This window comes from Harpegnathos saltator, unplaced genomic scaffold, assembly GCF_003227715.2.
Source record: "Harpegnathos saltator strain DR-91 unplaced genomic scaffold, Hsal_v8.6 scaffold45, whole genome shotgun sequence".
NCBI lineage: Eukaryota > Metazoa > Arthropoda > Insecta > Hymenoptera > Formicidae > Harpegnathos > Harpegnathos saltator.
The window spans coordinates 1,851,084-1,866,552 of NW_020230261.1; the positions used below are offsets into that span (position 1 = coordinate 1,851,084).

Below are 15,469 nucleotides of genomic sequence, written 5' to 3' on the forward strand. Positions count from 1 at the left end.
CGAACGAACGAACGAACGAACGAACGTGTGAACGTGCGAACGAACGAACGAACGAACGTGTGAACGTGCGAACGAACGAACGAACGAACGTGTGAACGTGCGAACGAACGAACGAACGAACGAACGTGCGAACGAACGAACGAACGAACGTGCGTGCGAACGAACGAATGAACGAACGAACGAACGTGCGAACGAACGAACGAACGAACGAACGTGCGTGCGAACGAACGAACGAACGAACGAACGAACGTGCGAACGAACGAACGAACGAACGTGCGTGCGAACGAACGAACGAACGAACGTGCGAACGAACGAACGAACGAACGAACGAACGAACGAACGAACGAGCGAGCGAGCGAGCGGGCGACTTGGTAACATCATCTTTCACAGAACTTTTATCCAACGGTCTCGCCGGACCACTCGCATGATTGCCCTGAGTATTGTTTGTACACGTGTAATATCTACAGGTCCTTCCGCGGAGTTTGTGACCAAAGAGGGCTTTTTCTCGCAGGCGTAGCACGAATAAAAGCTATGCGAAGAGCTCGTCGCGCTCAATAATATACTAACTAATCTCATCGATCGAGCGGCACGTCCTCTAAGTTTGGTACGTTACCAAAGTGCTGGAAACCGTTCTTGAAGATTCGCCCGCGACTGGTGCCGGCCTTCATCTGGTCGAGCAGAGTGACATTGTCCTCAAAGTCCTTCACCCAGCGGGCGGTCTCGTTGCCCCAGTGAAACCGTATCGGCGCGGCGTGATGGTAGACCTTCTTGATCCCGAGGCTGCGTATCTCGATACCCTCGTCCGAGTGGTAGAAGGACTTCTCGCAAAAGTCCTGGCCGAGGAACGGCTCCAGCTCGGAGACGATCTCCATGAAAGTGGGCCGGTCGCTGGGCCGCCACTTGAAGCACTTCTCCATGATCTTCTGTATGTTCTCGGGACAGTTGCGCGGCACGTTCAGCACGCCCTTGTGCAGCACGTAGTTGAGCACTTCCTCGTTCGAGAAGCCCTGGTACGGGATCTCCGCGAGGGTGAGTATCTCGTAGAGCACCACGCCGAACGACCACACATCCGAGTCGGACGTGAACACGCCGTCGGAGAGATTCTCCGGCGCCATCCATCGGATAGGCAGCAAGCCCTTCTTGCCGATCTTGTAGTAATCGGTCTCGTAGATGTCCCTCGCCATGCCAAAATCGCCGATCTTGCACACGAGGTCCTTGGAGACCATGCAGTTGCGCGCCGCTAGATCACGATGCACAAACTTCTTCGACTCCAGATAAGCCATGCCGTCGGCGATTTCCGCCGCCATGCGCATTATTCGGGACGCGTTGGGCACCATCTCCGAGTCGCGTATGCCTCGCAAATACGTCTTCAGATCGCCCTTCTCCATCAGTTCCATGATGACGAACGGCGGATTGCCGATGGAGACCACTCCCAACAGCTTGATTATGTGAAACGTCGAGAAGTTCTTCATCACCGAAGCCTCATTCAGAAACTCGTTCTTCTCCCGTTGACTGGCGCTCTCGGAGATCGTTTTGATCGCCACCTGTGTGCCGTTTAGACTACCGCGGTATACCATGCCAAAGTTGCCGAGGCCGAGCTCCTCCAGGATCTCCACGTTCTCCCGCGGCACCTCCCAGCTGTCGACGATGTATTTGGTCTCAATGTAATCCGGGTTCACGCTGGCGATCAGTCGCTCCTGCTTCCGCCGCCTCTGGTTCTTCACGACGAAGGCGACCACGAGCGAGCCGAAAAACAGTATACCGCAGATCCCCCCCAATACCGTCAGCAGTACTTGATTGGTGTCCGACAGACCGACGGAGAAGAAGACCACGGTGGTGAAGGCGCCGTCGCCCGCCAACGACGTCGAGCGCATTCTCAAACTGTACTTGCCCGGGCTGAGATTCCTGATGTAGTGGCTGTTGTATCTACTCTCCCGACGACGGCCCATCGTGTACGGTATGCACTCGGTGCTCTTCTTCGCATCCTTCACGTCCAGATTCGTGTACTCGATGGTGTACGAGACGGTGAACGCGTTCGGGTCCCTCACCGACTCCCAGATCACCTCGACTATCGTCTCGTTGCTCACGTGAACCCTAACGTCTTTGATGTCGTCCGCGTCCGGTCGTTTCTTTGTCCTAGTGTTGGTGTACTGTATGGACGAGCACATTGGTACGTTTTCCACCATCACGCCGCACGCGGCGATCGTGATGGTGTACAGGGAGTAATGCTGTAATTCTTTCAAGAGGTGCGAATTGTTGTGTGCGCTGACGTTGTACACGAACGCCTGATTCTTCTTCTGCTGATTGATCGCGACGCCATTGTCCGCGGTGATCGCAGGGTCAACTATTGTTTTCCGCTTCTCTTGCAACGACGTCAAGGAAAGGTTGTTCGTGAGCTCGTAGAATCCGTTTTCCGCGGAGTTGTAGTGATTGAACACGCAGTAATCCTTCCAGCCCGGCGACAGGTGACTGATGGTCATGTTCCCGTGGCAGAATACCTCAAAGTGCTTGGAGAAGGTCGTGGTCTTTGCGTTCACGTCCTTGGAGCAACAGGAGACAGAATTTCGCGACGGCATCTTGACCGTTACCTCTTCCTGCACTACCGGCACCTCTTCCTCCTCTACCTCGTTCACCAGCGTGTCGTTGCAGTAGTCGCGCGACGCGATCAGCTCTTCATCGTCCAACTGAATTTCACCGGAGATCATGTAGTAACCGATCGGGCCGTTCGGATAAACCGGTGGCTCCCACTTCAGCAAGATCTCGCTGTCGCTGATCGCACTGGAGATGATGTTCGTCGGTACCGACGGTATCGCGCTCTTCGTGCGGAAGAAGATGATCTCGGACTGACCCACCGGACTGACGAACGCTTTATCGTTCCTGGCGGTGAATGTCTTCACGTACGCGGCATACTTGGTGTACGGCTTCAGGTTGGCGATATGCTTCGAGACGGTGGAGCTCCAGCTCGGCACGTCGACGTCGACGACCTGCCACGTGTTGTTGCTGCAGGCGGTTCCCTCGTACGAGATGTTGGTGTTCTCAGTATCTATATAGCTCAGCAGGTAGCTGAGAAGCTGTTGGCCCTCTTGCGCCTTGTAGCTATCCCAAGTGAGGACTACGTGGTCAGCGGCCTCGTTCTTCACCGTGATGTTTATGTTGACGATGTTGCAGGCGACCTTGTAGCCGTTCGACTCTGGCTGCACCTCGAGATTCGTAAAGTTGGTGATGTTCACCATCTTGCCGAGCTGCTCGATCTTGGAGAGACAAAGCTTCGGATTGTAATGAAAGAACAGTCTGCCGTTTTCTATCTTGATCTTCTGCATCTGCGGGAACAGAGCCGAGAGATTCGGATTATCCAAGATCACCAGGCTGCCATTATTGATGTCCAGGTTCTCGCCTTTGATTACCTTGAGCTTCTTGAAGAAGCTCAACGACGTGATCGGGAAAGAGTGCGTCACCTTCAGGTACGCGGTGATCTCTTCGATCTGGCCAAACGCATCCGCCAATTCGTTCATTATATTCGGATTGCCGTTTCTAATTTGGAACTCGAGCGGTCCCCTCACCACAGTAATGCCACGGAAGCTCTGGGCGTCCGAGATGTGGCGTATAATGGCACCGTTGCTGATTTTACGGCACCGACCTTTGCACATCCGGCAGATTGTCGCCTGCAATGCGAACAAACAAGGAGAAAGTCACGAGAAGCACTGTGCGCGAGAGAGCGCGCGCGCGCGTGTGTGTGTGTGTGTGTGTGTATGTGCGAGGCAGAAATCCTGCGTAATTACAACATTAAGTATGAGCGACGAAGAAGGTCACCGTACATTTTTCTCGTCGATGTCATCCTCGAAGCCGTCGGGGCACTGAGTGACGCAGGAGCCGTTGAAAGGTCGCCACGTGTGGGTGCTCTCCAGTTTCGGGAACCTCTTGATGCGATTCATCTTTTGGCACTCGTCCGGCGTGATGCATCGTCTCGAGAGATACGCGTATCTGCCGATGGAAAAGGTTGCAGCGCGGGAACAATGTGAAGAGAGAGAAGCGTTTCTCAGGGGACAATTTCAACTCGCGGTGACTCCAAATCTATCGTGTTTATTATTTTATCTACGTGTCACATTCGTGAGAGGTGATCTCGCTTCTCTCCCCGTCTTACTCTATTAGAAATACAAAGTTCGCCAATATCGCGCCAGTATTCTTACAAAAGAGAGAAAGAGGGAGAGGGAGAGGGAGGGGGAGGGAAGGAGAGAGAGGGGGGGAGAGAGAGAGGGGGGAGAAAGAGAGGGGGAGAGAGAGAGAGAGAGAGAGAGAATCACTTACAGATTCGGCGGGCAGTTCTCCACGCACTTCCCCTCGTGCCGATAATGCTTGCACACGTAACAGTCGCTCTCGGTCGGCCCGTAGCACTCGCCGAGGCACTGCGGATGACATTTCGGTCTCGCTATCTTCTGGCAGTGTTGGGCGGTCCAGCAGTAACCGCCGGGGCACTGAGAACATCCTGTCGGGACACATTTCCAGGATATCGTTACACCTCGCGAACGCTTTTCCAATTCCCCAATGTGGTTCTCGCGAGAGACAAGAGTCAAGTCGACAAGAAATAAGGAACGATCGAAGAAAAAGGAATCCCCAGCCGGCGGCGGGGGAACAACGAATCAACAAGGAAACAAGAAGAAGACGTCTCATCGTTCTCGCAAGGCGCATGCAACACTCGGGACACAGGCGTTACCTTTCGTGTGCGGGCAGTTCTGCTCGTTTCTGTTGTCCTTGATAAAGTTCTCACCGGCCGGCACAATCAGGCTCCAGTTCAAGGTGTTGGTGAAGCAGAGCGCCGGATTCTTCTCGATCCGCACGCCGCCCCGGGAGATCTTGGTCAGATTGATGAGGCCGATCTGGAGAAAGAGAAAAGGAGATGGAGAAAAGTTCCGCGGGCGCGCGCAGGATTAGGCCGCGGAATCGCCAAGTCAGAGGTCGAACGGCCGCTTAATTTGATTGACTGATTAACGTCACTTGACCCCGGGCGTCGCTTTAACCGGGTCCCACGTGCAGACCGGGCCATACCTTCGGGTCGGACGAGAGAGCGCGACGGCGGCCGATGCTTAATTCGGCGTGGGAATGGACGATCGCGCGAGATGCGAGCGCGCGACGGCGGCCGCCGCGCCGTCACGCACGTGCGCCCGAAGAAGATCTCCTCCTCTAACGTGCTTTTCTCTTTCTTATTATCTCCCCTCTTTCTTGTCTTGTGCCGTAGATAGATACCGTTATCCGGCGCAGCGCGCCGATATTAAATTCAACAAACTCACGGGCAGACCGCGAACGAACGTGGTTCGCGATCGTTCGTTCGACCGGCGAGATCTTTTACGATTCTCCCCTCCCCCCCCGCGTGTTTTGTTACTCTCTTTCTTCCAGGATGACTCGGTGAGAATATAAACTCTCCGTTCCGGGCTTATCTCAGAGCCACGTAGATTGGAATTAGCGTCCCCGAGATCTCGCGTGTTTTTCTCTCGGCGGCGAGAATGCGCCTCGCCGCGCCGGCGCGGCGGGAAAGGAGGCGAAGGCGGGTGCGCGGCGCGGCGATTCTTACCTCCTGCAAGCTCGTCATCTCGTAGATCATGAAGGCGTAGTCGGTGAGGAGGATATTGCCTCTGATGACTTCCAGATTCGGAAAGAGCTTGCTGAGGCTCTTGAGGCCGTCCACGCGGTACAGCAGGAGGTAACCGGTGATCTCGCGCAGCTTCGGGAAGCTGATGTTCTCGAAGTCGGCCTCGGTGTTGTTCTCGATCAGCACGATCTGCAGGAAGCCCTCGATCACGCGGCAGTCCTTCAGTATCGAGAAGAGGACCACGCTGTTCCTGACGTCTATACTCTGGCAAATGCCGTCCCCGATAGTCACGTTCTTGTGCGAGTGCCCCTTCTCCCGCGACTCCTCGCTGGACTTGGCGTGCGACTTGGGCAAATTCGACGACTGACTAGACTGCTGATTGTTCTTCGACCCGACCTCGGTGGACCTGACACAATCGGGCGGGATTTCATTCATTTCTGTCGCGCTGCGCGATCCATTCGTATTCGTCAAGCGCCTCCCTGCCTCTGCGGCTCTTCCGCTCCTGATGAGGAGGATATCGCGTATTCAGCGGGAATTGCAGCCGCGAAACTAGTTTCCCCCTCCCCTTCGATTCATTCTCTTCCTTTCTCTCGACGTGAAACCGTTTAAAGCCGACTTTGTGGTTAATAAAAAGCAATATCGAATAATAATAACGAATATGCAATATGCATGTACATGTGTTCATATTCCGCGAAATTTGCAGCGCCCAAAGGGACTGTGCGTCGGCAGAGGCGCGAGAGCAGGCAGGCAGGCAGGCAGGCAGGCAGGCGGGCGTTTTGCGCGGCACGGAAAGGATTAATTTCATTTAAACAAAACGCTCTTTGTGCCGCGAATACCGCGAATTCAAATTGAGCGGGAATTAAATTAGCGATTACGTTAGAGACCCAAAGCCGCCAACAAGCCCAATTAAGATCAAAGGGGCAATTCCAATCGCGGCAACGCGCGCGCGCGCGTGCGACGGCCCGACGTCGTCGCAGCGTTCCGCCCGACGACGATACTCGTAACACAATTCGAGAGGACTAATTAGCGGGGATAAAATCACTCGATGTCGTGTTTAAATAAGCGCCGAATGAGAGCGCTCTGTCTCCCGGCGAGCTTCCACGCGCGTCTCGCGGAGAGACACTTTCTTTTCATCAATCGTGGATTCCCCTCCAATCACGAAAGAAACTCGCCGATGTGTACTGCGCGCGCGCGCGCGCGCGTGTGTGTGTGTGTGTGGAAACAGAAGGAAAGAGGAAAAGTACATACCTGGAATTATCGATCGCCCTGTTGTTTCTGTAAGGCAACTTGTCCGGGATTTCCGAGTAGAAGTCGTTGGCGGCCGACGAACCCCGGTCGTAGTATAACTCCTCCGAATCCTCCTCCTCCTCCTCCTCCCTCGTCCTATCCGCGTAATCGGGCTCGTACTTGCCCTTGGCGCTTTTATCCCGGTGCTTCGTGGCCGCTTTCGGCCACCTTCTCCCTTGGCAGAGCGCCAGGCCCGCCACCGAGACGCACAGCAGAACGATCAGCAGTGACTTTCCCGTCCTCATCTCCTTGTCTCATTGAACACCGAGCTGCTGGATCCTCCCGTTGAACGCTCGCGGTGCCTCTCCCCACGTGCCTGCCGCCGACCACCACTTTCGCCGTTTCGTCTGCTTCGATTGATCGATGATTGGATAAAATCGACCTCGTCTGAACTCTTCGTCTGTGTCTCTCTGTGTCTCTCTCTCTCTCTCTCTGTCTCTCTCTCGCTCTTTCTTCCTCTCCTCCGGTCGCACTTGCCGCCCACGCACCGCTCGGTCGAACACTTTAGACGCCACTCGGAGACGTTCTTGTCGAGGCGACCCGCCGGCGATTAGAAGGCTGGCCGAGACGAGCGGCCCCGCGAGAAGCGTGCGCTCTTCCGCGGCCGGAAGCCTCGCTGCTGCTGGCTGGCACAGCGCCGCGAGATGTGTCTTCAGAGTAGCTCCTCGTTGAGGACCAAGTACTTCCGGTCCTTCATAATTTCGACGCCGCGCCGTAATCACCTGTCGAACAGAAAGATCGCGCGTTTCGCTATAGATGCTGATATGAACGCGAGTCTCAAAGGTGTGCGCAGCTCGCTTCGCGTGTCCCCCCCGTCCCCCCCCCCACCTCTCTATCACGCAGTGATTCGATCACGAGAGTTGAGTGCGCAGGAGCGCACAGCTCGTGAACACTTTTCCGTCCGCGAGGATTTTTTCTTGCCGACCCGCTCGAGGAAGTGAAAACGCAACAGCGGCAAGATGAATGCGCGTTCGCGCGCCATGGTGCTTAATTTAATTAAGCAAATTTGCATAGGACGCTCGCGCACGCGAGAGCAGAGACGACCGAGTGTGTTCGCTAATTAAGAGCGCATGAAAACGCGGCGACGGTTCTAAACTAGTTTGCAAATTAATACGGCGACGTCAAATGCGCGAGCAGGCAGAGCATCCGATGATAATTCCGGCCGATACACCTTTCCCCCCACCCCGACGACGACCCACGTCGGCAGGAGCCAGGAGGAGGAGGATTCGCGCGCCAACGCGGTTCCTGGAACCTCGCGCGCTGCCCTCGTAAAACGGTCGTCCGTCGTTAAGTCCGATAAAAAGCAGCTTCGTAAAAGCCGTCGTAAAATCCGCCATCGCGCCACAGCCGCAACGACGTATCGCCGTTCGACACACAAACGCGGAGAAGTCGCAATTCCTGGCGGCTCGCCTGACGTATTTCTACGACGACGTGGAAATCGCCAGCAGCAGCAGCAGCAGCAGCAATGCCGCTTCGCCGCGAAACGCCGCGCCGGAGTGATTTCCTCGAGGAAAAGCCATTCTTCGCGAGCGCGTGGGCGCGGTGAAGCCCACGGAGGTTTGTTCGCGCGTTTTTCCTCATTTCCGACACGTCGTAACCCGAGCACGGGGGTCGACGTATATCGGGGCGTCTCCCAAGGATCAGCGGCTAAATCAAGTCGGCCAGCCACCCACTCGACCCTCCGCCGCCTTCGGCCATCTCTCGGCGGCGGCGGTCTCTCTCTCTCTCTCTCTCTCTCTCTCTCTCTCTCTCTCTCTCTCTTGGCGCATGACGTCGCGGAAACGCAGAAACTGCGATTTAGTCTACATCGCGCCGTTTTGGCGCAGTTTTGACAGCTGCCGTTCATTATTCATGCTTCGACGTTCTCACGCAGTGAGTCGCAGGAGCTGGTGTGCGCAGAAAAGAAGAACGAAGAGAGAGAGAGAGAGAGAGAGAGAGAGAGAGAGAGGGAGAGACAGAGGACACAAAAATTGAAATCTCTCTCCGCGGAGGGAGATCGATCGGCGAATGAACAGTCTCGCGCGCGTTGACCGGACGTCGTAATCCCGCTGCGGTTTCGTCACGAGGCCGAAATACCGACGCGACCCTCGGCGCGCGCGAATTCTCTCCTTTTAATACTGCGCGCGCGCGAGCTTCCTCACCATCGCCGAAGATAACCCGCTCGCGCGGTCCGTCTGCCGTCCTCGGTCGGCCGCGGCGGTGCAAATATCTTAATTCGTCGTATAAATATCGCGATAACGATCAAAGGGGCAGCGCGGTGGGGGGACGGGAGGCCCGGGAGACGCGGGCGCGGAGAGGAGAGCCTCCGCGCCGGCATCTCGTCGTCGTGCTTGGGCCGATTAAAGGCCGGATACGCGCACGATACAACACGAGAACTTCGTAATGTCCCACGATAAGCCCGCGCTCGAGAAGCGGAAGAATGTTGAAGTTTGTAAGCCCATTTTTTCTCTCGATAGTCTGCGCTCTCGCTTTCTCCCTTTCTCTACTCCTTTCACGAGAGCCCGGAATTAAAGGGCTTATTTCCAGAGATTCGATTCCCGCTGCGGGTTCATCTTCTTAAGCAACATAGATTGTACTTTGCGACGGCGGCAACCGGGCCGTGCGGGGCCGGGGGCGGGAAGGGGAGCTCCTTAATGAACTTGCGATGAGTAAAAGCTTGTAGCCTGTGTGGTAATACAGGTTATTGCGGGTAGTTTGATCTCTGTTTGTGCAACGTTACGACGTTGCACGTTGTCATTTTCTTTTTCCTTGCGAAGCGAACGTCGATCAACACACGCCCGTTTCTACTGGTTATTTTTTAATGCTCGAGAGCGTGATTCGTCGAATTCGCGGCGGGCAAATGCGATGCGTACCCCGACGTGCGACGGAGCTCGTTTCATCGGCTGTATATTTCATTTGTTGCAAGCGGTTGGTTGCGTATTTCAAACAGCGGCGGTCCAAATTCGTCGACCGCCGATAATCGTCGACACGCGATTTTCAACTTCTATCGGAGTTGTCAAGGCGGCGGAGTTTTCGAAAGAATACACTGTGCAAGTTTTTTCACATCTTACTTTTATTCCACGTATCGCATCGAATCGCTCAAGTGCGTCCCTGTACAAATTGGAGCAATTTTTTACGGGAGATTACGAGCCGGTCATATTTTATCGACCGGTAATTCGAGTGTTAATCCGCGGACGCGTGTCGTGTTCGGCCGATTCTCGATGCTCGATACAGCGGCGCGCGCGATCGGACTTCTTCTCCCTACCTTCCGACAATTAGAATTCATTTTACTCTCGTTACATAAATCAACGTCGAAATCGACCCCGGTGTCGGCTCGACTTCTCTCATGGCTTCCTCTCTCTCTCTCTCTCTCTCTCTCTCTCTCTCTCTCTCTCTCTCTCTCTCTCTCTCTCTCTCTCGCGCGGATGCAGACGTGGCGGCGGCGGCGGCAACGGCTGCTACGGAGAGTGTCGGGGATCCCAAACATCGTTGCCCACTTGCTTTTTTCGGTCATCTTCGCTCTACGGGACCACGAGCGCAAGCGGATGAAGTTAGATGTTGTTTTTGCCAGACGATGGAATTCCACACCGCGTAGCAAAATAGACAATTTGCCGTTGTCGTGGCCGAGCCGGCCGGCCGACCGGCGGCCCCACAGATCCGACAGGTATCGGGATGGAAGATGAATGGACGTGCCGAACTTCTCCACAATGTGTCCGCGCGATAGATCGGATGTTTCGGTGTAGTCGGTCCCGGTGGCGAAGTCGAAAGAAGTCGACTTTTTAGCCGGCGGTGGGAGTGACTGATGCGACCGGGTTCGCCGGGAGTGTGACAAGCAAATACCCTCGGAGTGCCTTCAGACATCGGAAGAATGTTTTCGAGCCGTCGCGTGCTTCGCGCCAACAGCCGAATATGCGTGCGTGCGTGCGTGCGTGCGTGCGTGCGTAAGTGCGTAAGTGCACGCTATCGGATAAACACGGCAAACGCGTCTTCGAGTAATGAACGTTTCATTCTCGGGACTCGGCTGTTACAAATGACGCAACACTCGGCTCGCCGCGCAATCTCGCGCTCTCAGTTGCAACAGCCGGACCGGCCGCGGCACGGCGACTCGCTTCTTATCAGCCGCTATTTTTCTCCGGCTCGTCGTCCAGACGGAATCATTCTTCCCTTGTCAAGGCGTTACATCGCGTCGATTTCCCGCGGTCGGTCGCAGCGGGTCTACCTTGTTTTTGCGGCTCACCGTTGGCCCCGCTGCACGCGCCGCGACACGCGCTGAATTTTCAACTCGGCAACTACGATTTTCTCCTCGACTCCCCAGGATCTTTTTATCGCGCACGTCCATCGGAATTCTCACGTCGCCCGCTGCCGCGCGGCCATTGTCCACCGAAGCCGTGAAAAACGGTATTTCTGCAGCGTGCGATCGCCGCTGTTGGCCGGGCCGAGAATGTTTTTGCCACATCCATATCCCTCGTTATTTCGACGATATTGCAGTATTGTACTTAGTGTGCGCGCCGGCGCGGATAAACGCGAGAGAGAGAGAGAGAGAGAGAGAGAGAGAGCACAACGGAAGAATGACGGGCGAGAAAATAGCAATAATGAGGAAGAAACTGTGACTGAGACTTACGATGCTGGTGCAAGCGATCGTGCGATAAGATCAACTTCAACGCCGTTCGCATTTTCGATGATAAATAACGGCAACTTTTTGCCACCGATGCATGCTTCCTTGCGCTCAGCCCCATTATGCGGCGTCGTCCTTTGTCGCTCTTTGTCTCTTTTCATCTCTTTCTCACTCCCTCCTCTCTCTCTCTCTCTCTCTCTCTCTCTCTCTCCGTCCTCCTCTTTCTCTCTCTCTCTCTCTCTCTTTCTCCGTCCTCCCCTCTCTCTCCCTCTCTCTCTCTTTTCCCTCGCATTTTTGCTCGCTCATTCCCCCTCGCTTATCCTCTTCAACTTTGTTTCTCTCTCCTCCTCTCTCGTTTTCTGACCCTCTCCTTTTCCCTCTTTCATCCCCTCCCCTGCCGTCTGCCTTTAATCTCGATTTTTCGCTCGACAGCCGCCAACGCGCGCGCTCTCCTTTTCTTTATCCCACGGAGGACCTCCGGGCTATTCCCTCTATCCCACTTTTTTCTGCACGCTTAGATATGGCCCATCGATTAATAATGGGCCTGCTTACAATGTTGCAGCGGTTTCCACGCGGGTCGTTTTACTCGTGCGATCGTTATTACTATGTTGCAGCCACCACCAGCGCGCGCGCGCGCGCGCGCTCGAAACCAGTTTTGATCCTGGCCCTATGGTAAGTTATATCCGACATATACTCGCCCGTGAATATAACGCGCGAACATTTCCACCGACGATATTCTCTCTCCTCCTCCTTCGTGTACGACGTCTGACACAGCGAATTCGGTCGGACGCATTTAGTGCGTACTTACAGCCGTAAAGGAGAAGAAGGAGGAGGAGGAGGAGGAGAAGAGCAGATTAGTACCTGCGGTACACTGATTTAGCCGAGTGCAGAAACGCGGTAGAAGCGCCTTGATCAACGAAACCTCCCCGTCGTGTGTTCCGCCGAAACATGTGATAACTTGCGTGCGTCGAGGAGCGTCTCGCTGATCTAACCACTTACGACCGCGTGTGCGATGTGTCTCTCTCTCTCTCTCTCTCTCTCTGTGTGTATGTGTGTGTGTGTGCGCGCGCCTGTATGCGTGTGTGTGTGACTCGCGAGCACCAGTCTTTCATGTCCGTCCGTGAGCGACAGCCTTTGGGGTGCGGCAGTGCGCACTACTGCGCTTTGTAACCGAATTCACCATCGGTTTCATCATCTTTATCTGCAATTTATAAGCAGCGATTGAAAGCAGATTTCAACGAGGGAAAAAGGGAGAGGAAGGAGGGGCAAGGCTGACGTGTGTGAAACAATTCTCCCGCGGGGGTTAGACAATTTTTCAGAGCGAGTTCCCGTCGATTTCTCCTGCCGCCCGGCTTTCGACGGTGTGGCCGCGACTGCGACAATTTTTTTTCGCCCAAGTAAGCAACACTCGATACACCGGTGTTGGATGCACGCGAGCGTCCTCAACGTACACCTTCTCCCGCGGGAGAAAAAGTCCGAGCGTCACGTTCGGGTTGTCTGCGAGCATCTCGGGAGGGACACGTGCGGGACTCAAATGGCGTCTTGACATTTTACGCCGCGGCTAGAAGCGCACATGCTGACATTTATCGAACAGCCGTTGAAAGAGATATTTTCAGCCGCAGCGCGCCGAGCGGCGTTCTCGCGCGCGCCACTTTCGCGAGGGGCTCGTCAGGTAAATTCGCGAGAATGCCTCGCGACAACCCCCGTTAACGTGCGCGTCACTTTCTTCCCAGCTTCCCCTCAGCTATCTCTCGCGATGAACCCGTATAGTTTTTCGCCGCGGAGTATAGACGAAATTCTACGTCGCTAATAAATGCGACTCACTCGTCTGCCTGAGAAGAAAGGGCGCTCAGAGGCGTACGGAGGGTACGTGGTGCCCGGGGGCGACGCCGTGTAGTATTTTTGGGTGCCCGTACATTGCAGAGAGAAGAGAGAGACGCTTTTCCAGGAATCAATTAACTGCGAGCACGTTTGTCCGCAATTCTAATTTTCAAATAAAAGAAGAGAGAGAGAGAGAGAGAGAGAGAGAGAGAGAGACAGAATATGCAACATGCTACCTTAGACACCGCAAGCTCGTTCGCTCGATCGCCAAGCTCGTCGCTTTTTAATCCTCGGTGTCGCACTCGGACGGCTTATTACCACCTCGAGATTACTTCTCCGCGCGCTCGCTCGGCGAACTCTCGCCGAGCAATTTCCCCGAATCAATTTCCATTCGTGAAAGGAGCGCCCGCGACCTCGAGTGACTGACCTCGGAATTTACACCCGAGTGAAATTAGCAATAACTCCCTCTGGAATGTGCGGGGCGAAACCGTGGGTGGACGGACGCGAGCGAGCGAGTCCGACCTAGAGAGCATATTTTGTGCGAGGGCGAATTAATATCCACGCAAAATTCGCATTACCTGCTCGGGATGAGCCAAGGATAACTTTAGGAGCAAAAAGTTTCGCCGCCCTTGCGGCGCTCCCGTAAACTGACGCTCGAAGGCATCTGCGCCTCGCTGCTGCTTTCTCTCTCTCTCTCTCTCTCTCTCTCTCTCCCTCCCTCTTCTCCCCCTCTCGCCCATTGCTACATCTCCGAAGGGACCCACCTCCTTGCAACCTTGCAGCCGCCATGACGGCCACCGCCGCATGGCGTTTCGTAATGGTCGCTGGAGTTATGCGAGATCAATAATTTCGAAATGACGCTTGATAATATCGAAAGTAGCGAAGAAACCTCCCGCCGGCGGCGTCGTCGGTGAGGCGAGCTGATATCGCGCCGTCGAATACACCCCGAATTACCGTTAAATGCCGTGAAGCGCAAGAAAAAAATGTTTAAACAAGTTCCGCGTGTATAATTGCCGGATAACGTAATGACACGGCCCGGTTATAATCTCGCTGTGTGGAATTATTGTGCGCGTGTATCCCCCCTTCCTCACCCCCCTTCGTGGCAGCTCGTCGCCGACAGGATCGTCAAAAGCCGCGCGTCGGCGCTTTCGTCACGGTGAAAAGCATTATTAAGTCGCCTTCGTAGAGGTGCCGACAAACGAGACAGAGTTGCAACGCATGGAGGTTACGACACGCGGCGCCGGCGGTCTCATTGTTTTTGCGTCGAAGCCATCGCGCGCGCGCGCGCGTGCGAGAGAGAGAGAGAGAGAGAGAGAGAGAGAGAGAGAGAGAGAGAGAGAGAGAGAGAGAGGAATGTTACAAATTGACGGCGGAAGGCCTTGATCGGCTTGATTTTGATATTAAAGTGAACTTACTCCGCTCCCTCTCTAGGACTCCCTCTCGATTTTGCTTCGGACCGTCTACAGGGTGTCCCTATATATCTACGAACTCTTTTCTAATTCGGAACTCGCGAAAACAACGGCCGCAGCGTTGTTTTCGCGAGTTGTTAGTGTCTCCGAAAGTGTGAGACAAAGTATACGGATTAACACGAAGGAAATATTTCTCAAGGCAAAATACATAATTCACAAGTGTCCGGGAGAAGCCTGATCACGATGCAACTTTGTTGCGACGCACGTATCGTGGGTTAATGTCGGCTCGAAAGAGAGAGAGAGAGAGAGAGAGAGAGAGAGAGAGAGAAAGGGAAAAAAGGAGGAGCGAAAAGGGAGAGTAGCGCGCTTTGCGTTTTTAGTCGCCGGGAATAATTTTAACGTACTCGGTATGTAGCGATAATAGTAGCGGGGAAGTTAAGACCGCGTAATTCGTGAGATTATACGCCATCTCGGAGCGTTCGGCCACTTTCTCCGGCCATTATAATTGCAATTACAAGACTTACGTAGATTGCGGCAGTTTCGTGGCAGGGACAAGGGGGGGGGGGAGCGGGGAAAAAAGCCGAGACACTGCCATTATTTAATTAGGCACGTTGTGCATTACCTAACTATATAATCGCGGCTCCGTAATTACGAGACTGCTAATAATGCCGGCAGTCTGCTAAGCTTTGTTAGACGGCCCCAAAGACCGCCGCTCCGCGTATTTCTTCGCGTGGCCGCAAATATTTTCGTGCGAATTAAACACGGCCGAATCGC

At 54.6% G+C, this 15,469-nt stretch overlaps 1 protein-coding gene across 9 annotated transcripts in view; it reads right to left on the reverse strand.

Moving 5' to 3' along the window:
• The window catches only part of LOC105183944 (insulin receptor), a 71,794-nt gene that overhangs the window by 14,641 nt on the left and 41,684 nt on the right, over positions 1-15,469 (reverse strand). For 8 of the 9 annotated variants that reach the window (XM_019841795.2, XM_025301843.1, XM_025301838.1 and 5 more), the window contains 6 exons: positions 6,833-7,593; positions 5,567-5,990; positions 4,712-4,874; positions 4,306-4,483; positions 3,816-3,981; positions 614-3,662 (listed from right to left, as the gene is read on the reverse strand). In XM_019841795.2, coding sequence (XP_019697354.1) covers positions 614-3,662; positions 3,816-3,981; positions 4,306-4,483; positions 4,712-4,874; positions 5,567-5,990; positions 6,833-7,116 — 4,264 coding nt within the window. In that variant the 5' untranslated portion in view covers positions 7,117-7,593. Of the gene's footprint in view, positions 1-613; positions 3,663-3,815; positions 3,982-4,305; positions 4,484-4,711; positions 4,875-5,566; positions 5,991-6,832; positions 7,594-11,471; positions 11,658-15,469 lie in introns of those variants that run through there. The other variant, XM_025301844.1, reaches the window with a different exon arrangement.